Source organism: Rutidosis leptorrhynchoides, chromosome 6 (assembly GCF_046630445.1).
Source record: "Rutidosis leptorrhynchoides isolate AG116_Rl617_1_P2 chromosome 6, CSIRO_AGI_Rlap_v1, whole genome shotgun sequence".
Classification (NCBI taxonomy): Eukaryota; Viridiplantae; Streptophyta; class Magnoliopsida; order Asterales; family Asteraceae; genus Rutidosis; species Rutidosis leptorrhynchoides.
In genome coordinates this window covers 84639861-84662805 of record NC_092338.1, presented here as the reverse complement: position 1 = coordinate 84662805, position 22945 = coordinate 84639861, and the positions used below count along the sequence as shown (strand labels likewise).

The following is a 22945-nucleotide window of genomic DNA, read 5'->3' as shown; positions in this document are numbered from 1 at the left end:
GAAGATGACATGCTTTTCCATAAACAAGTCTAAAAGGTGTGGTTCCAATTGGAGTTTTGTAGGCTATTCTAAAAGCCCAGAGTGCATCCTCCAATTTAATGGACCATTCCTTCGGATTTGATCCTACGGTTTTCTCTAGAATACGTTTTAAAGCTCGGTTGGTATTTTCAACTTGTCCACTTGTTTGTGGATGATATGCGGTGGAGATTTTATGAGTTACTCCATATCTTTTAAGAACTTTCTCAAGTTGATTATTACAGAAATGAGTACCCCGATCACTTATTAAAGCTTTCGGTGTTTCAAACCTTGCAAAAAGACGTTTTAAAAAGTTGACTACAACTCGTGCATCGTTAGTTGGGAGAGCTTGTGCTTCCGCCCATTTAGATACATAATCAATGGCTACGAGTATATATAGATTATTATGAGACTTTGGAAATGGACCCATAAAGTCAATACCCCAAATGTCAAATACTTCACATACTTGGATGACATTTTGTGGCATTTCATCACGTTGACTTATTTTTCCGGCCCTTTGACAAGCATCACAGGATTTGCAAAGAAGGTGTGCGTCTTTGTAAATTGTAGGCCAATAGAATCCAGCTTCATAAACTTTTCTTGCTGTTAGTTGAGGCCCATAATGCCCTCCTGTTGGTCCAGTGTGACAATGGTTTAAAATTTTACTAGCTTCATCTCCAAATACACATCGGCGTATTATTCCATCGGGACAACTTTTAAACAGATGTGGATCTTCCCAAAAATAGTATTTTATATCACTGAAGAATTTCTTTCGTCTTTGGTACGATAATCCTTTTTCAAGGAATCCACAAACTAAGTAGTTTGCATAGTCTGCAAACCATGATATTTCTTTATAATCTATTTTCAATAGATATTCATCAGGAAAGTTGTCTTGTATGGCCGATTCATTTAGAACTTCTAATTCGGGATTTTCAAGACGAGAAAGATGATCAGCTGCGAGATTTTCTGCTCCTCTTTTATCTCGGATTTCAATATCAAACTCTTGTAAGAGTAAGATCCAACGGATTAATCTTGGTTTAGCATCTTGTTTTGAAAATAGTTATCTAAGAGCAGAATGGTCGGTATAGACCACCGTTTTTGCTAGAACGAGATATGATCGAAATTTGTCAAAAGCAAAGACAATAGCAAGGAGTTCTTTTTTAGTAGTTGTATAGTTCATTTGTGCTCCTTGTAATGTCTTACTAGCATAATATATAGGTTGAAATCGTTTTTCAATCCTTTGTCCTAAAACGGCTCCCATTGCAAAATCACTTGCATCGCACATTAGTTCAAATGGTAGATTCCAATTTGGTGTTATCATGATCGGCGCATTAGTGAGTTTCTCTTTAAGAATATTAAAAGATTTGATACACTCATCTGAAAAGATGAATGGCGCATCCTTTTCTAGGAGTTTATTCATAGGAGTGGCAATTTTAGAAAAATCTTTTATGAAACGTCGGTAAAAACCGGCATGCCCTAGAAAACTCCTAACTCCTCTAACATTGGTGGGATGTGGAAGTTTAGCAATTACATCTACTTTAGCTCTATCCACTTCAATTCCTTCTTTTGAAATTTTATGTCCAAGAACGATGCATTCTTTAACCATGAAATGGCATTTCTCCCAATTAAGTACTAGATTTGATTTTTCGCATCTAATTAGCATTCGTTCCAGATTAACTAGACATGATTTAAATGTATCACCGAAGACTGAAAAGTCATCCATGAATACTTCCATGCATTCTTCTATCATGTCGTGAAAAATCGCCATCATACACCTTTGAAAGGTTGCAGGGGCGTTACAAAGTCCAAATGGCATGCGTTTGTAAGCAAAAGTACCATAAGGGCACGTAAATGTGGTTTTCTCTTGATCTTCGGGTGCTATTGGAATTTGAAAATATCCGGAAAATCCATCTAGAAAACAATAGTAACTATTTCCTGCTAATCTTTCCAACATTTGATCTATGAAAGGTAAGGGAAAGTGATCTTTTCTGGTGGCGTCATTTAATTTTCTATAATCAATACATACACGCCATCCTGTTACAGTCCTAGTAGGAATAAGCTCATTTTTCTCATTTGTAATGACAGTCATGCCACCCTTCTTAGGTACACATTGAACTGGGCTTACCCATGGACTATCGGAAATTGGATAAATTAAACCTGCATCTAGCAGTTTAATAATCTCTTTCTTAACTACATCTTGCATATTAGGATTTAGTCTTCGTTGGCGTTGCACATACGTTTTATGACCTTCTTCCATAAGGATTTTATGTGTGCAATACGAAGGACTTATTCCTTTAATATCATGAATCTTCCATGCAATGGCTGGTTTATGAGCTTTCAACACAGAAATGAGTTGTGATTTCTCATTTTCAGTAAGAGAAGACGATATTATTACAGGTAATTCAGATTCACCATGTAAATAAGCGTATTCCAAATGGTTTGAAAGTGGCTTTAACTCTAATTTCGGAGGTTCTTCTATCGATGATTTGTATCGATATCTGTCTTCTTCTTTTAGCATTTGAATTTCTTCTGTTGTTGGTTCATATCCATTAGCTATAAGTGTAGCTAACATTTCAGCTTCATTAATTGGTTCATTACCTTCTCCTAAAGAACATTCTCCTGTTCCTTGTAATTCTGGAAATTCTTCTAATAATTCTGCATGTGCATCTATAGTTTGAATATAATAACATGTATCATCTGCAGATTGTGGTTGTTGCATTGCTCTATCAACTGAAAAGGTAACACTCTCATCCTCTATACTTAGGGTCAGTTTCTTACCGAACACGTCTATCATTGCTTTAGCCGTGTTTAAGAATGGTCTTTCTAATATGAGAGGAACTTGAGAATCTTCTTCCATGTCCAGAACAACAAAATCTACTGGAAATACTAAAGTACCAACTTTAACTAGCATGTTCTCCATTATCCCTCTAGGATATTTTATTGATCTATCGGCTAGTTGTATGCTTATTCTGGTTGGTTTCAATTCTCCAAGGTCTAGTTTAGTGTATAGTGAATACGGCATTAGATTTATACTAGCACCTAAGTCTGCCAATGCTTCTATTGAACTAAGACTACCCAGAAAACATGGAATTGTGAAACTTCCTGGATCAGATAGTTTTTCTGGTATCTTATTCAACAGCACTGCTGAACAATTAGCATTCATAGTAACAGCCGAGAGTTCTTCCATTTTCTTTCTATTTGAGATTAGATCTTTCAAGAATTTAGCATATCTAGGCATTCCTGAAATCACATCAATGAAAGGAAGATTTACATTTATCTGTTTAAACATATCCAAAAATTTGGATTGCTCGGCTTCAAGTTTCTCTTTCTTCATTTTACTCGGGTAAGGAAGTGGTGGTTGGTATGGTTTAACATAAGGTTTATCCTTAACTGTGTTATCTTCATTAACCTTTTCAACTACCGGTTCTTTTTCCTTATCTTGATCAGGTTGTGGTTCTTGTGGAGTAGGAATGGTTTCATCAGAAGTTACAGGTATTTCAGGTGGTTTAAGTGTTGTGCCACTTCTTGTGGTAATGGCTTTAGCTGTTTCACTCCGGGGGTTAGCATTTGTATCACTAGGTAGACTTCCCGGTTTTCTTTCACCTATTAACCTTGCTAGGTTACTTACTTCTTGTTCCAGATTTTGAATCGAAGCTTGTTGATTTCTAAATGCTTGAGCATTTTGTTCATTGGTTTGTTTCTGAGATGTGAAAAACTGTGTTTGAGTTTCAACTAGCTTCGTCATCATATCTTCTAAATTCGGCTTTTTATCATCGGTTTGTTGTGGTGGTTTGTTTTGAAAATTAGGTCTTTGCTGATTGTAAGTATTATTGGATACTTGTTGATTGCTAGGACCTTGTTGGTTGTTGTATGGAATATTTCGGTTATAATTCTGGTTTTGATTGTAAATCGGTCTTGGCGGTTGATAATTATTCTGATAATTATTTCCAGGCCTTTGGTTTATGTATGAAATATTCTCTCTTTGTTCCATTGTTAATTCAATACTGAGACAATCTTTTGTCAAATGTGGTCCTCCACACTGCTCACAACTAATTCGTATTGAGTGAATATCCTTAGTCATCTTTTCCATTCGTCTCTCCACAGCATCTATCTTTGCGGAAATGGAATCTAAGTCATGGCTAGAATCGGTTCTAGCTGCTTTAGATGATCTAACGATATCTTTTTCTTGGTGCCACTCATATGAGTGGGAAGCAGTGTTATCAATAATTTTGTAAGCATCAGTTTCGGTTTTCTTCATAATAGAACCACCAGCTGCTATATCTATGTCTTTTCTTGTAGTGATGTCGCATCCTTGGTAGAATATTTGTACTATTTGACAGGTGTCTAAACCATGTTGCGGACATCCTCTTAACAACTTTCCATATCTAGTCCACGCCTCATATAGAGTTTCATTTGGTTTCTGTGTGAACGTAACAATTTCTGCTTGAAGTCTTACGGCTTTAGATGCAGGAAAGAATTGTTTAAGAAATTTGTCAACTAAAACGTCCCGTGTATCAATCGCCCCTTCAGGTAACGATTCTAACCAATCTTTGGCTTCTCCCTTTAAAGTCCAGGGAAATAACATGAGATATATCTGTTCATCCTCCACTTCTCGGATTTTAAATAGTGTGCAGATCCTATTAAAGGTACGTAGATGTTCATTTGGATCTTCCTTCGGCGCACCACTAAATTGGCATTGATTAGTCACCATGTGTAGAATTTGTCCTTTGATTTCATAATCTGGCGCATTAATGTCTGGATGAGTAATTGCGTGACCTTGGCCAGTGCGTTTAGCTCTCATTCGGTCTTCCATACTTAAAGGTTCCAGATTCTCCATAATTGAATTTGTTGAATCGGAATCACTAGATGATTCTGATTTAATGGTTCGTTCCTTAACAATCTCTGTTTGAATAATTGGTGGTTCCGGAGGAAAGTTTAATGGTTCAGGATCAACGAACCGTTCCTGAATATTCTCCGGATTCTCAATTGTGAGGTCGGGTTCAAAAAATGGATTATCGGAAATTTGAACTGAAGTACTTGGTCGACTGGATGACGATTCTAAAGAAAAATCAACGACGGTTATATTTGCTAAATGTCTTGATCTAGTTACAGGTGGTGAACGTACAAAAGGTGGTGAACGTCTTGCTCGGTGCATTCACTGAATATCCTATTAGTTTTTAAAAAGGAAAGAAAAATTATATAAGTTATCCAATTAATAGACTTTTCTGATTTTGCCCACGTTTCGAATAGCCAAAAGATGCAGCAGAGGGGCAGGATTCATTTGGTCTCAATATAATTGAGGACTGTTTGGCTCCAATAACCCGGTCCACGTACAAATCCAACTATTACTACGAACCAGAAAATTTTGATGTCTATCAATTTAACCACTCAAAATAAATTTTCGTAATTTTAAGAAATTTAGATAAGAAGTAGAATAAAAATCTATGTCCTAAAACTAGAATAGCGAGAAATAAGAAAGAAAAAGAGTTCGTCGGAAAAAAAATTGAAAAAGAAAAATGGTTGAAAAATAAAAGGTGACGGAAAAAAAAATAAAAGAAACTTATAAAACTTAAAAATACTTGACTAACCTAACCTTATTACTACAACTAACTTAAAATTATAATCGCAAATTGAAATTACTAATTGGAATGATAATTGATACATAGTAAAAGGTGTCTAAAAATATTAAAGCTTACAGGAAAAACTATATCCCAAATGGAAATAACTTAAAAAGAAACTAAAACTTAAAAAGGCGTCGCAAAATTCTAAAGTACCTAAATCTTAGTCTAAAGAAAAAGCACTTAAGGAATTCTACGGCAAAGCCTAAAAATCTAGGAGTAAAAATGACTTATAGCAAAAACTAAGTTTAAAACTAAATATGAGCTAAAAATACAAATATTATGCTACAACGATTAAAAAGGGACAAACTATAAAAATATACAAAAAGTTGTAAAAATTACAATTTTTATAAAAATATTATTTTTATATTATTTATTTTATTAAACTATTAATTTTACAATTTAATTAAACTTAATAAACTAAAATATAAATTAAATAAAACTTAAATTAAAATAAAACTTAATTATAATATTAATAATAATTAGGGTTAATAATAATTATAATTAATAATAATCCGTAATAAATGCAGTTTAGGGTTTCTGTCGGTGTCAGAGAAACTCCGCGAGTTGCGGTAATTTATAAAGAAAACCCCGTGAGTCGCGGGGTTCAGAAATTCAGATGACAGCTTATTAAATTCGACGCGTTTTTCTTTATTTATTTTTTTTATTTTCTGTTTTCTGTTTTTATATAAATAAAAGATATTTAAATAAAACTTATATTTTTATAAACTAAAATAAAAATAAAGAAACTTATAAAACTTAAATATTTAACAAAATCTTAAAAATACTTATATTTTTGTTTTTCTTTTTATATTTTTGAATAATTAAAACGTATTTTTACAAAAACGAATTTTAATAAAAGTTAACTAAAAATCTTTTTTTTATATTAGCGTTGCGCTTCCGGCGTTTAAATGCTAATCCCCGGCAGCGGCGCCAAAAATACTTGATGTTAAAGCTAAGGGATACGAAATAGTTTATATTTTACTAGGAAAAACTATTAAATACGATAAAATTTTACACAAGATATTTATTTATTTATAGAATGGATATACTTAAACCTTGCTACAACACTTATAGGCAGTGTACCTAATCGTACAGTAGTGTAGTTTTTAGTAAGTCCGGTTCGTTCCACAGGGAATCTTTTTTAAACAAAGCTCAACGCTATATTAATTTACTTTTATAAAAATACAAACATATATATAAGTAATATTATTATTATAAAGGGGGGTTTTTACCGTTTAATGACCGGTTTGTCGATTTTAAAACTTTAGTTGCAGTTAAAACCAAATGTAAAATAATAAATAAATACAAGACTTAATTTTAAGCGTAAAGTAAATAACGATAATGAAATTGCGAATAATAAAAGTGCGATAAAATAAACTTGCGATAATTAATAAGTACGATAATTAAAAGTGCAATTAAATACAATAACAATAAAAATGCGATAATTAGAAGTGCAATTAAATATAAAATAAAGGAAATTAAATATGAAATAAAAGAATTATGCTTATTTAAACTTCCGTAATCATGATGTTTGACGTGTTGATTTTAGTTTTATGCCCATGGGTTAATTGTCCTTTGTCCTGGATTATTTAATATGTCCGTCTGGTTTTTGTCCATAACAGTCCATCAGTCGTAAATATAAAGTGCGAGTGTCCTCGTCAAATTATTCTTATACCCGAAGTTAAATATTCCAACTAATTGGGGATTCAAACTGTAACAAGATTTTAATACTTTGTTTAATGAATACACCAGGTTATCGACTGCGTGTAAACCAAGGTTTTACTACTTTGTTAACAATTACACCAATTACCCTTGAATGTAATTTCACCCCTGTTTTAATTATTCTAGTGGCTATTAATCCATTCCCGTGTCCGGTTAAATGAACGATTATTCGTACATATAAATACCCCGCCCATCGTGTCCGATTGAGTGTATATGGTAATTTATAGGGACGCCCAATTGTAAATCTTTATATTAACATTAACAAACTATCATTTAGTTAAACAAATATAAAGCCCATTAATAGCTCATAGTCTAATTTCCACAAGTGTCGTTCTTTTGTCCAAACTCCAATTATGGTACAAAGCCCAATTACCCAATTTTAGTAATTAGCCCAACATCATGATTACTTCGTTTTAAATAAGCATAATAATAACTTAGCTACGAGACATTAATGTAAAAAGGTTGAACATAACTTACAATGATTAAAAATAGCGTAGCGTTACACGGACAGAATTTCGACTTACACCCTTACAACATTCGCTAACATACCCTTATTATTAGAATTATAATTAAAATTAAAATATAAATTATAAATATATATATATAATTTACGTATGATAAGAAGAAGAAAAAGATGATGAAAATGATCAGATTTCGGTTTGCTTTATAGGGGGTTTTTCATTTTGAGGCTCCGCGACTCGCGGCATATTTTGCCTTCAAACTCCGCGAGTCGCGGAGTTTGAAATTCCAGCTCACAACTTTGGAGTCTTTCTCTGCCGACGGTTTTTATTTATAAATATAATATATATATAATTAATATAATTAATTATATATTATATTATATTTATATACATAGTTAACTTGTAATTTTTAGTCCGTTGCGTCGAGCGTTGAGAGTTGACTCTGGTCCCGGTTCCGGATTTTCGAACGTCCTTGCGTACAATTTTATATTTTGTACTTTGCGTTTTGAATCTTGTACTTTTGTAATTTCGAGACGTTTCTTATCAATAATTGGAACCTCTTTGATTGTCTTTTGTACTTTTGAGCTTTTTGGTCGTTTGCGTCTTCAATTCGTCGAATCTGTCTTTTGTCTTCACCTTTTATTATTTAAACGAATATCACTTGTAAATAGAACAATTGCAACTAAAAGCTTGTCTTTCTTGAGGAATAATGCTATGAAATATATGTTCGTTTTTAGCATTATCAAATACACATGGCTTAGTCTTCATATCAAGCTTTGACCTCTCATCTTTGGGAACATGAACAAAAGCTTTACATCCAAAAACTCGTAAATGACGGTAAGAAACATGTTTGCCGCTCCAAACCCTGTTAGGAACATTAAAATGCAAAGGAACACAAGGGGTTAGATTAATAATATGAACTGCCGTATTTAAAGCCTCACCCCAAAAGGAATCGGACAACCCTGCATGTGAAAGCAAACATCTAACTCTCTCAACCAAAGTTCTGTTCATCCTCTCTGCTAAGCCATTCAACTGAGGTGTCTTTGGTGGAGTCTTTTGATGCCGAATACCATTCTCCTTACAATAAGCATCAAATCTGCCAATGTATTCACCACCATTATCAGTCCGAATACACTTGAGTTTCTTCCCCGTTTGCCTTTCAACTAGTGTATGAAATTCCTTAAACTTTTCAAATACTTGATCCTTTGACTTTAAGGTATAAACCCACACCTTCCTGGAATGATCATCGATGAATGTAACAAAGTAGGAACATCCACCAAGTGTCCTAGTCTTCATAGGCCCACAAACATCCGAATGAACTAGATCAAGTATGTTCTCCATTCGAAAAGGAGAATGACTCTTAAACGCAACTCTGGTCTGTTTCCCTGCCAAACAGTGAGAACACTTACTCAAATCAATACCACTAACACCCGACAACACATTCTTCTTGAACAAGATAGACATCCCCTTTTCACTCATGTGGCCAAGTCTTTTATGCCACAACTCAGTAGAATCAACATTGTCCACTGCGTTAACAATGTTCTGGATGATCTTCGGACGCGTGATGTATAATCTTGAGTCTTTCTTGCCTCTTCCCACTATCATAGAACCAAGAGTTAGTTTCCAAATACCATTACCAAAACCGTTATAATAACCATCATCATCAAGAATGCCTGTTGAAATAACATTAAGTCTCATATCCGGAACATGTTTTACATTATGCAAAACTAACTCCATTCCCGTGTCAAATTTCAAACAAACATCTCCAATACCAACGATCTTTGATAACCCGGCATTACCCATCCTAGCAAATCCATAGTCACCTGGAGTGTAAGATGAGAAGTGATCTCTACAAATTGCAACATGACATGTAGCACCACTATCAACAATCCAACTCGTGTCATCATGAGTAAGATTGATCATATCATAATCAATACAAACAAAGAACTCATCTGTGATAGCGTTAACTTCAACCTTATCACCATCACCACCATCACTTTTCTTTTGTTTATTCTTGTCATATGCCTTTTTCTTCTCATTCTTCAACTTTGGACAATACCACTTTGTGTGCCCCTTTTCATGACAATTATAACACTCAATGTTAGCAAATTTGCCTTTGCGTGAGCTGCTACGATGATTGCCTCTTTTACCCTGACCTCTACTATGATTTCTCCCCCGCGTTTCTGTGACCAAGATATCTGACTGTGAAGAGGAACCTTGTGACTTTCTTCTCATCTCTTCATTCAAAATACTACCCTTAGCCAATTCCATGGTGATAGTACCATTCGGTGCAGAGTTGGACAAAGATGTCCTAAAAGTCTCCCAAGAGTCCGGTAATGTACCAAGTAACCAGAGACCCTGAATCTCATCCTCAAACTTGATACCCATACCTGCAAGCTGATTTATAATACCCTGATATGCATTTAGGTGATCTGTAATAGGAGTCCCATCATGATACTTCAAAGCCATCATCTGCTTAATTAAGAACAACTTGTTATTCCCAGTCTTTCGTTCATATAACTGCTCAAGCTTTTTCCATAAGGCTTTAGCATCAGTCTCCCCAGTAATATGATTCACAACATTATCATCAACCCACTGCCGAATATACCCACATACTTGTCTATGCAAAATTTTCCATTGAGCATCCGATTTTTCCTCAGGTTTATCCTCAGTAAAAACAGGCAAATAATAATCTTTCACATAAAGAAGATCCTCCATTTTACCTTTCCAAACATGATAATTTGAACCATTTAAACTAATCATTTTACTTGTATTAGCTTCCATCTTTCACACAAGTCAAATCAAATAACCTAGCTCTAGATACCAATTTGATGGAAAAATGGTCACAACGGGCAATCTACAAAACGGAAACAAACATCCGTTTGACAAGCATTTCCCGACCCATATGAACCTGTGAGAAAACTAACAAATAAGGTATACCACAATCACCACAAATCAGCCCCAATTCTGTCCCAAATCAGCAAATACAAAATAATTGAGCACACACAATACACACGAGACTTTTTACGTGGAAAACCTCTCAAAATCGAGAGTAAAAACCACGGGACTCGTAAGCCACTTAATGTTCCACTATCATCAACAAGAGAGCAATACAATAATCCTTCTCTAGCTCAACTAGAGGTATACAACATCATCATACTCTTGAACAACAATAATCAACAAGTATATGAAGAAATTAGAGACAAAAGATGAACAACACTACCCCAAAAACTGCTACTGTTCCAGCAGCGAAAATACGAGCTACAGACCTTTTTAGACGAATTCAACGGTTGAAAACCTTGGCACTGATGTCAAGAAGACACAGTCCAAAATTGGAGAAGATTCAACGGTCGGATCTCCGGGGATCGTCTCTTTTCTGAGCTGCAGTACATAAAAACGAGAATTTGAGATTTCTCTCTTTTTCTTGATTACTTTTTGATCTCTCTCCCTCTTGATAGATAAAAGAACAGCTGCACACAACTGATTCAAATAATGCACCCAGATGTTGACCAAGTCAAACTTCATCTTGGGCCTATTTTGTTGGGCTTGGGCCTTTCACATTAATTGGAAACCAATAACCCAACATAAAATAGAATGTGACAAATGAATTAAGAATTTAAGATGCAAATAAGATCTTAATAACCAAAAAAAGTAGTCTCAATCTGTAGGATAGGCTTGGTTGTCAAAATCAAAAAAATCAACCATGATCAGTTCACTTTCATGGTTTTCGTATTTAAGACGTCCAAAACCCTTTCTCCAATTAAATTAATAAATGGCTAATGAGCATCAGGGGTTTTTATATATAAATGTTAATAGTTGAATAGTTGGGTCGAAATTGACATTGTAACATGCAAGTCCATTAACAGTTGAATAGTTGAATAGCACTTAATTGCCACTGTATTTTCGCTTTAACATACGGAACACCCATCTTTTAGCCCTTAACTACATATTCATAGGTTCTCATGGGGTGTTGAAACACACCCCATTAATATAAAACTGTTAGTACTTGTAAACACCACTGTAGCAGAGAGGATCTTGACACCAATAAACTTTTACCCAACCTGTATATGAGAAGAGATAAAAACACATTACTGGACCCGACCCAGCCAAACTGTTTGATCTATTTTTAATGGTTAAGCCCAAAAGGACACAATAGTAACTAAATTGAAAATGTAAAACTATAAGTAAAACATAAATTTTAGGACACGATAAGTAAAACGATATTAACAAAAGAAATAGCACAAAAACATGTACACAAAATAAAGCATAAATTTCAGGAAATTAAACTACCATTAAATGGGAAATGCAAAGACCAAAAAAAAACCAAACCACATCTACCATATATTTCAATGATCTGCAAATTTAATGTGTAATTGTCAGTGATATATGTGTGTCCAAACATCAAAGATTAGTTCTACCAACTATTATTCACCATTATCTACAAATTATTAGTAAACAAAAATCCTAACACTTTACACTTATCTACACTCAAAAGTTTAGAGGCATTTCATCAAACACTTTGTGGGCATAACCCAAAGCCAAAACATAATCAATTCAAATCTGTAAATTTATAGAAACGAAAACCCTAACCGCTGACCCTTATCTTTCGTCTCAAACAGCAACAATCGAAAGGTGTGGCAACATTTGTACAGTCGTACCTGATATGTGAGTATTGGAGTTGACGAATCAAGCAACAAATTAAGAACGATATCTGCATAGATTTTATAGGAACATATAACGACGTCTGCATAAACCAATTAAAACCTTAACTATTAAAACCTTAACTATTAAAACCTTAACGATATCTGCATAGTATTGAAGGAGTTCACGAATCGAGCAACAAATTAAAACCTTAACTATTTATTAGTATCATAAACTTTAAATGCCCTTTTATATTACCTTGTCAACATTACTTCCATAAGTTTAACTTGCTCTCTGCATAAACCAATCTTTATGCACAACCCACTTACTTTAAGAGCTCACCTACAGAAACATTTTATCAAATATATTCACATGATTTAAAATAATGAACTACATTACCCTACTGACAGGTAACTTATATAACGCTTATTTGTCAAAAGTAAAGCCAAAATGAAAACCTGGCCTTAATTCAATGCTCAAGGCACAAAGTACTGGATCCAAGGTTCCAAGAAATGTTAGTTGCTTTGAATCAGTATTCACATCCGCTGTTAAAGTAGCATTAGATCAAACGTACTAATAAAAATATATAAGTAGTACTTATTGGGTCAAACATTCCAAATTGTACCATAGATGCTTGTAACCGTACATGTGCCCCGCTGCCCCGACCCAATTTACCACTTGATTAATACCTTTTCACGTGGCTATTGCAACACTCGGATGTAAACTTAATGAATCTGCACTTGTTATATTAAGTAATAAGGCCAACATCAATGGTGAACAGTCATCAGCTCTTTGTAAAGAAATCGTAGTATCATGGCTTCACCATAAAAGTCACTGAATCAGAATATTTTATTACTCACTGAACATGCAAAGCCGTCTATATAAACCTCATATCTGCTTTAAAATAATAAATAAAGAGCTCCTTACGGTTACGATATAAAATGATAATAACATGAAGAAAAAAATATATGCATACTTTCTATTCCAAACTTTAATGGAAGAGTTAACAATTCAAACTTAAAAATTGTAAAATCAAGTGGAAAGATTGGCAGGGAAAATTTAGGTTTATAAAAGTCACCAAAAAATATGTATGCGACAAAAACAGTAAACTTATTTATATGCATTCAGATGTCTGTAGCTTGAATATTTGGTATATATAAAAAAATGTTTCGGAAACAACATCTCTAAAAAAATCAGAAACATGAGAACTTAGGTTTGATTCCTAAAGTTTTGATACAACAATATATTCAATAGATGAATTGTTAAACTATCACATTGACCCAGCCCATTACTAATAGACAATCATCTAAAGTTTATTCTTCATAAACAATTAGCTTTATACATAAGCCACACATAAACATAGTGAACTTACATATCCTAGCAACATGAGCATCTTCATCATTCCGTCTCTCCAGCAGCTTGTAGAATGACATTAATATTAGTACTTAGTTGAAGCGAATCAGATACTGCAATGTTCAACATTAATGATTCCGATATTGGTAGTCAATTATGATATAAATCACAAGATTTGTAACCGGATTTCCTTAAATTTGCGATTCTACAATACCTTTGGCAATTGCACCCGGATTTCTTCAATGATCTCTTCCTCTGAGTTACAATAATTGACGAAGATTTAGGTTTTATCAAACATAAAATTGAATCAATTTTGAACAATCGAATTCCAAAAAAAAAAACCTAAATAGATGTGACAATTGACTATATCAGCACATATACCCGAAGAATAGAAAAACTGAAATTTCTCATATCACAATATAAAAGACTAATATCAGTAGTAATTTCATAAGTAATCTCACCTTTCATCCAAGGTACCATTCCAAATATCCGATCTTCAGTCTAGATAAACCTGCAGCTCAAATTTCAGTATTTGGCAATAGACAATTCATATTATAAACGTGTGACATTAAGCACAAATTCATCAAAGTCACATGAGTAGGTAACAAACTAAACTTCTTTATGTAATAGGCCACTGGGTTGAAAACAACATTAGAATAATAAAAATCACGTTGAATACCCTGTTAACAACACCTAGCCCGTAACAATCAGAGCCACAAAACATCAAATCATGTACGTGTATAATCTACGATCGGCCAGAGCGAGAAGAACAAAGAATCGATATTGAGTAAATTGATTGAACGAAATTACAAACCTGGAAGAGAAGCGGATTCGAATGCCCAAATCTGGCTTCAACGAATTGGTGTTTTTGAATGCCCTAATCGCGTTTGAGATGAACCCTAATTAACAATTTATGTAACGATTATAATCAATGTTGTAGTTACCGTGTTTATCCAAAAATAGTACCTTCAATCGGTATAACTAATCCGTATAACTGATAAATTTAAAAATTGAATGAATCGTGAAGAAGGGAAGAAATTAGACTGACCCTTTGATTTTGCGAACCCTAATCGTCGATGGATTGGTGGTACGGTGTATTAGATGAAACTGGTGAATATCACTCTAAAACTGATTTAGCAAGAAAAGAGAGAATAGATTGAAGACGTCAGTTTCAGATCCGTGTTTTAGTGGACACGTGTCAATCAAAGAGTACGTTATAGAAACTTTAGGTTAAAAAAATTCGATTTTTGTGGGGCTGACAAGTGTGCCGAAATTGTAGGAGTGAAGGAGAGGATGCCACGTCAGCAAAAATTCCCTTGATTTATATATGTTAGGGATTTATAATGAAGGTTTATTTAATTAAACACGAGAACTATTATTTCTCGAGTAAGTGGCATATTATCGTTAATTACTAGATTATACCAGATACATTTGAAAAGAATGTTATACCTCATGAATCATTAATTAAGAGTATCATTTATTAATTACGATTCCTTATATGGTGTGATTTCTTGATTAGACTATCGTTTGTTTTGCTTAGTCTGTGACAATTATTTTGTTGTATTTTTTTATTGTGAGTTACACTGATTTTTTGATGTATATGGTTAGAATTTTTTTTATTTGTTTCTTGTAGTTCGCCATGTGGTTTGCGGCCTGGTTCGTTATTGGGCCTCTTTGCTCCGTTTGGCTTGCCTTTTGTTATTTTGTTTAGGTTGTGGGTGTATTTTGCGTGGTATGCCGGGATCCTACTGTATTTGAGGTCCTTTTATCTTATGATGAAAGATCTTTGGTAACATATGTTATGTTTTTTTTTTTTTTTTTTGGAAAATATTGATAGAAACTAGAACAAGAATGTTGTACCTCATGAATCAATTTAAAGAAATTATGTTTTCCCATTTTAGATGATACGTATATATATTTTATATTTTTAGGTGATTTTTTATTTTCCAAATCATTAAATATTACGAGTAAATTAATCAAATAATAATTTTTAATAAATTAATTATTTCCCAATTTATCACAAAAACCGTCAAAGTGATAGTATATATTTGACAAATTTGAAGCAAGTTCCGTTACCACTACTAACGATCGGGATCCGATTTTCTCTCCCTCTTTTATCACTTGACTTAAGCGCTCTATCCTTCTTTACATGTGTTCGCTCAAACCCTAGCTCATTTACAGTTCAGGTAATTCAACATTCTTTCTAATTCTCATTCTATGTATACGTATATCTGCATACACCTGTTAAAAATTTGTTAATTAATTACTTTTCTTTCTGATCGACGTAATCGTAATTAAGTTTTCTCATAATTAAGTTATGGTTTCTATTGATTATTTGTACATTTGTGAATCTGTTCTATTTGTTACATCGCATGGCTTTTTAGACTTAATCATGTTTTAAGATATCAGATCTTATTAATTTTCATTTCAATTTTCGATATTTGTCAATGTACAAATTAATACAGTATCATGTACGATTATACGGTTCCTCTATGTTGTTTTCTACTGCCATAATTACAAAGAAATATTGATACTCAGTACTTTTAATTTAAGTTTTTTTATATTCTTATAATTTGAAATAAATATAAATATGAATGTAGGTATTTTGGATGTCATCTAGCTATCAAAGTTTTAACATATCTAAATTGTGAGGTTATTAAATCTATCGATTTGAAGTTTGGTCGTTTATTTCAGAAAGAATGGAGAAGACGTGCAGTCTACTTGTGCACTTTGATAAAGGAACCCCTGCACTCGCCAATGAAATCAAGCAAGCTCTTGAAGGTAATGATGCTGCTGCAAAGGTTGATGCCATGAAGAAAGCAATTATGCTTTTACTGAATGGTGAAACACTGCCACAGCTTTTTATTACTATCGTTCGGTATGTTCTTCCTTCAGAAGATCATACTGTTCAAAAGCTACTACTTTTGTATCTTGAAATTATTTTGAAGACAGACTCTAAAGGAAAGATATTGCCTGAAATGATCTTGATCTGCCAAAATCTGAGAAATAATCTTCAACATCCGAATGAGTACATTCGTGGTGTGACTTTAAGGTTTCTTTGTCGATTGAAGGAGACAGAGATTATTGAGCCTTTAATACAATCTATACTCACTAATCTTGAACATAAACATCCGTTTATTAGAAGGAATGCAATACTTTCAGTAATGGCAATTTACAAGCTTCCGCAAGGTGATCAGCTTCTAATTGATGCCCCAGAGATGATTGAGAAAGTTCTTTCAACAGAAGCAGATGAATCAGCCAAACGGAATGCTTTTCTTATGCTTTACACGTGTGATCAGGAACGTGCAGTTAATTACCTTTTGACTCATGTTGACCGAGTTTCGGAATGGGGCGAATCAATGCAGATGGTTGTGTTGGAGTTAATTCGTAAAGTGTGCAGAGCAAACAAAGGGGAAAAAGGGAAGTTTATAAAGATCATTGTATCTTATTAAAGGCACGTTCTGCTGCTGTTAATTATGAATGTGCTGGCACATTAGTGTCGTTTTCGTCTGCTCCTCCTGCAATTAGGGCTGCTGCAAATACCTATTGCCAGCTGTTACAATCACAAAGTGACAACAATGTGAAACTGATTATTCTTGATCGTTTAATTGAACTTAAGACTTCTCATAGGGAGATAATGGTTGATATGATAATGGATGTGCTGAGGGCCCTTTCAAGCCCTAATCGTGATATTAGAAGAAAAACACTCGACATCGTTCTTGATTTAATAACTCCAAGAAACATTAATGAGGTTGTTCAAACTTTAAAAAAAGAAGTTGTGAAAACTCAAAGTGGAGAAATAGAAAAGGATGACGAGTATCGCCAAATGCTCATTCAAGCGATTCATTCATGTGCTATTAAGTTTCCCGAAGTTGCAAGCACGGTTGTGCATTTGTTAATGGATTTCTTGGGTGACAGTAATGTTGCTTCTGCAATGGATGTAGCTGTCTTTGTAAGGGAAATAGTTGAAACAAATCCAGTGTTGAGGGTTTCAATCATAACAAAGTTGTTAGATACCTTTTACCAAATTCGATCCGCACGTGTTTGTTCTTGTGTTCTTTGGATCATTAGTGAGTATTGTCTTTCATTATCAGAAATTGAAAGTGGACTTTCAACCATAAAACAATGTTTGGGAGACTTACCATTTGCTAATGATTCATCAAATAAATCTCAACAAGTGAACTCGATCACGGTTTCATCTAAACGGCCTGCTATTCTTGCTGATGGCACTTATGCAACTCAAAGTGCAGCATCTGAAACCACCTTTTCACCTGCTAATCTGGTCAACACAACTTTGACTTTTTTGAATTTGAGATCTCTTCTTCTAAATGGAGATTTTTTCCTTGGGGCAGTTGTAGCATGCACTTTGACAAAACTCGTGTTGCGTTTGGCAAAGGTTCTGTATTCCAAAAGTGAAGTTAATAAAGCATCTACTCAAGTTTTGTTGATTATTGTTTCAATGCTACAACTTGGGCAATCTTCGTTTCTTCCACACCCGATTGATAATGATTCAAATGACCGAATTGTCCTTTGCGTAAGATTGTTATGTAATCTAGATGAAGAAATCAAGAAAATATGGTTGAAGTCTTACCATGTAAGTTTTGTGCAAATGCTTTGTGATAAACAACTGAGAGAAACAGAGGAACTTAAAGCAAAGACTGAGGTCTTACGTGCACAACCCGATGATCTCATTGACTTTTACCATCTGAAGAGCAGAAAGGTAATACCTTTATGAATATGTTTGTGTTTTTTACTCATTTTAATCAAAGTTTTGTTTTATGGTTGACTTTGTCAATGGTCTAGGGCATGAATCAGCTGGAGTTGGAGGATCAGGTTCAAGATGATCTAAAACGGGCTACTGGGGAGTTTATCAAAGAAGGAGATGGTGCAAACAAACTGAACCGTATTCTTCAACTAACTGGGTTTAGTGACCCAGTGTATGCTGAAGCATATGTCACTGTTAATCACTATGATATTGTTCTTGATGTAACTGTTATCAACCGGACAAAAGAAACTCTTCAGAATCTGTGTTTGGAATTGGCAACAATGGGCGATCTTAAACTTGTAGAACGTCCACAAAACTATACAATTGCACCTGAATCAAGCAAGCAGATAAAAGCAAACATTAAGGTGTCATCAACTGAGACTGGGGTCATTTTTGGAAACATTGTTTATGAAACTTCAAATGTGATGGAGCGTACTGTTATTGTCCTTAACGATATTCATATTGACATTATGGATTATATCTCTCCGGCTGTCTGTAATGATGCGGCTTTCAGAACTATGTGGGCTGAGTTTGAGTGGGAAAATAAGGTAATACTTGCTCTTTAATATGTTGCGTGTCTAGTAGTTTTTCAAATGTGATGAACATTGTATGGTTTGGGTAACGGGTCAACCAGAACCCGCAATATTTAATACGGTTGAAAACGGTTTGGGGTGACTGGTAAACATTTTTTATCTATGTTTATATTGACTTTTTGCCACCAGAATACCAATATAGTTCTTTTAAGTGGTTTTTAATATACCTGTTATAAAGTATGTATCCATAAGTGAAATTAAAGTTTGTGTTGTAATCATCAACCATAACAATCATTTAACTCCTCAAAGTCTCAATGGTAGTTTTGTTTATTTCTTTTATATAATATATAATGTTTTAATTGCTAATGTTATCTGTTGTACACATACCAGGTTGCTGTCAATACTGTTATTCAAGATGAAAAAGAATTTCTTGATCATATTATCAAATCCACCAATATGAAGTGCCTCACTGTACCGTAAGTTATCTATCCTTAAATGTAACCCTATTTTCTTATATAATATTCAACGCATCGTCATTGGTAAATTTCTAGTAGCTTTATTAGCAAAAGTTTGTTTTTGTGAAAAGCTTCAATTCATTGGCATCCCCAATGTTAAAACCATTTCAAAGGGCTTTTTTATGACAACAAATACTATTTTTTTTATTTATTAATAATATAATATAAATATAATATAATTGGTTCAATATTGGTGCATCAGGTCTGCACTGGAAGGTGATTGTGGGTTCCTGGCTGCAAACTTGTATGCAAGGAGTGTTTTTGGAGAAGATGCTTTGGTAAATGTAAGCGTCGAGAAACAATTAGACAGTAAGCTAAGTGGATATATTCGTATAAGGAGCAAAACACAAGGAATAGCTCTAAGTTTGGGTGACAAAATCACTCTTAAACAGAAGGGAGGTGCCTGATTTTCATTCTCATCAGCATTTGCAGATCAACCCAATTGGTAAATCCTCAACACTTATCAACTTCTATTTTCATCATTGGCTCCTCAATTTTTTTTCCTTCTTTTTTGGTGTTTGGTTTATCTAGGTTTGGATACTAAGAGGACCGATGTAATGGATGCCGATAGATGATTACAGGAGAATAATAATTTTGCAATTTTGTTTAGACGAGGTGATTATTACTTGTGCTTAGAATGAATGCAGTTGTAGATTTTGTTCCTTTTCTTTTAACAGCAAAGTTCCGGTTCCTTAATGGTTAACACAATTGCATACCCTTTCTTCAACCTTTATATTATGTTAGAAGCTTGTTTTTGCTTTTCAGTTTTCTTCATGATTTATCACTTTAATTGGTCGTGGGGTATTTGGCCCTTGCCATGTAATCTTTTCTATGTTTCTTGGTGCCACATAATCCTTTCTCCATGATCCAACTTATATATTTAATTTAACTTAAAAAGACACTTAAGAAGCTATAATTGTTTGATTAGTATACTTTCAAATTTCAATCCATACACACATATTAATAAAACCAACTTGATACAATAATAACATCTATAGAACATATTATCTCAAATTTCACCATTATACAACAACAACGAAACCCAATACCACATGAGTGGTGTATGTGGAGGTGAGATGTAGACAATCCTTCCGCTATCCGAGAGAATAAAGACAAGTCATTTTTCTACTCAGAGTAAAAACACTCTCAAAAGTAGCGAAAGTCATCACTCTCTTTATTTAACGGATAGATAGATTGCTTCCGAGTGGACCTCCTGCCAATAAGTAGGAAAAAAAATTATTTAAAAAAATAAAATTGAGACGCCATGAAAATGGTAAAAAAATTTCGATGGGTTTTAAATCTTGCCTGAAATTTACTTTAGGTTTTAAGAGTCAGTCAAGTCGTCAATAAATCGACGCATGTTGTCGACTAAATAACCAGAGCCGTACTTTCACCATTATATCCTTTATTATTATTATTATGACCCATTACTTGAAATTTAGGACACAAATTTTTAGCAACTTCAGAATTGTTTAGTGTTGAATTGGAACCAAGATAAAAATAAAGTTTAAATAATTTTCGCTATATAAGAATTTTTATTAATTTTTACATTTTTAGTGTATAAGGCTCAATGAAATTTTCAACATTTTTACTCTGAAAAAAAGATAAATTCTGATAAGAAAAAAAGTCAATAGCCTATTTAGGTGAATCAATCTAACTACTGAAACCATTGCATTGTGGTATTTTGGAAAAGTCATATGATCAAATAAAGATTTTAAGAACTTGAAAATACTTTTATAACAACGTGTACATTGCATCTATCAACAACTTTAGTTTCTCTAATGAATCAAGTTTCAAGCTTAAATAGTATGGACAACAACCTGAACATACCAACTTTTAAAAGAAATCAGAAAAATAATACTCCGTATAAATCTTGGATGCCATATGTTACATCCAAATAGATTAACCACGAGTCGCAGGAGGCGCGATGACAGGACCGGCTGATGCAGCAGCATTTGTGGCGGCCCCACCAAGCAACGACAAAAATCCGGTGGGACCACCACCACTAGGCTCTTGTTCATCAAGAAACAAATCCTCAGGAGCCCTAAATGCACCATGAACACAAATAATACCCATTCCAACAAGTGTAGCCGATATCAAAATTGATCCAACACTCGTTAAAAAGATCACAATAACGCTTAAAACAATCAACAATCCTAACGTTTCACGTTCAGAAAACGCACGCCCAAGTATCACCAACGGAGGATCAGATGGACGAAACAAATAGAGAAAAATCCATGCAGCAAGAAGACAAAGAAGAGTGATCAAAGAAACAGGATTCGTCAAGAGCGAAACAGCAATCACAACACCAACAATTGTAAAGTAATTTATACGAAAGTAAGCGTAGTTTTTACGAATACGAGTTGTGGCATCTGATACGGAATCAGGTTTTGTAAATGCTGTACGGTCAACGAGCTCGGACCATGGACGTCGTTCAGAGAGACCTGATCGGACGGTTGCAGTTATGTGGTTGATGAATGCACGGACCGCAGGGGTGTTGACGGGCGGTTGAGGGTTGTTATTTGGGGCGTTCTGGGAGCTGGAGACTGGGAGGATGGCAGGAGATGAGGAAGAGTGGGTGGCCATTTAGGGTTGGTTTATGGGTAAATATGGTGAGGGAAAATGGATATGAAAGTTGTGCATGGTTTAGGTCGTTGGATGCATGTTTGTCTGATTGTTTGCATGAGGTAATTGAAGTTTTGTGGTGAATAATGATTTAAAAGGTTGTGTAATTGTGGTGATTCATGATTTAAGAAATTTGATGTATGGCTAAAATTACTAGGAAGTTGATTGTTGATGTTGATTTTTTCTGAAAAGCAAGCATTGGATGATTGATGTTGATAAATAAATGCTAAGTTGGATGATTATTTTGGATGCATGCCTAATTGTGGTATTTTAGACTCATTTGGATTATTTTATTTATCACCTTATATAGTTATTAGTTTTATGAGCTCGCTCGTTAGACGGAAGTTATAAGAATATGATTTCGTAACTGTGGAATATATAACAAAAATAGAAGTACATATTATGGTAAAGTTCGTTGCAATATATGAGCTCGTCCGTCGAACGAACGTTCCAATATGATTTCGCGTTATGGTAAAGTTCGCTGCAGTTTTATGAGTCCGTTCGTTGAACAGAAGTTCTAAAAATACAATTTCGCAACTGTTGAATATATAACAAAAGTAGAAGTACATATTATGGTGAAGTTCGTTGAAGATCAACATTTTAAAATTATTATAGTGCCCTTGAATATTAAAATTAACTAACTTCAAATTCGTTAATTCATAACCTACACATCCAGTTACAATTAAAATCGTAC

The 22945-nt window shown here is 34.1% G+C and overlaps 1 protein-coding gene, 1 long non-coding RNA gene and 1 pseudogene across 8 annotated transcripts; 1 reads left to right on the top strand and 2 right to left on the bottom strand.

Annotated features, from left to right (window-relative positions):
• Positions 1-12140: 12140 nt before the first annotated feature.
• LOC139855386 (uncharacterized) lies at positions 12141-14707 on the bottom strand. 7 transcript variants are annotated; one of them, XR_011761422.1, is made up of 7 exons: positions 14628-14707; positions 14275-14324; positions 14028-14068; positions 13833-13926; positions 12919-13357; positions 12719-12802; positions 12141-12563 (listed from the first exon to the last, which is right to left on the bottom strand). It is a non-coding gene; the product is annotated as an uncharacterized lncRNA (long non-coding RNA). The 7 variants fall into 7 exon arrangements; XR_011761424.1 differs by having other exon boundaries at positions 12141-12530; XR_011761423.1 differs by having other exon boundaries at positions 12919-13354.
• A 1805-nt stretch (positions 14708-16512) lies between these two features.
• LOC139855680 (coatomer subunit beta-1-like) lies at positions 16513-20033 on the top strand (annotated as a pseudogene).
• A 1495-nt stretch (positions 20034-21528) lies between these two features.
• On the bottom strand, positions 21529-22212 carry LOC139853827 (PRA1 family protein B4-like). Its single transcript, XM_071843176.1, has one exon. The coding sequence runs from the start codon at positions 22210-22212 to the stop codon at positions 21529-21531; it is 684 nt and encodes a 227-aa protein (XP_071699277.1).
• Positions 22213-22945: the final 733 nt, after the last annotated feature.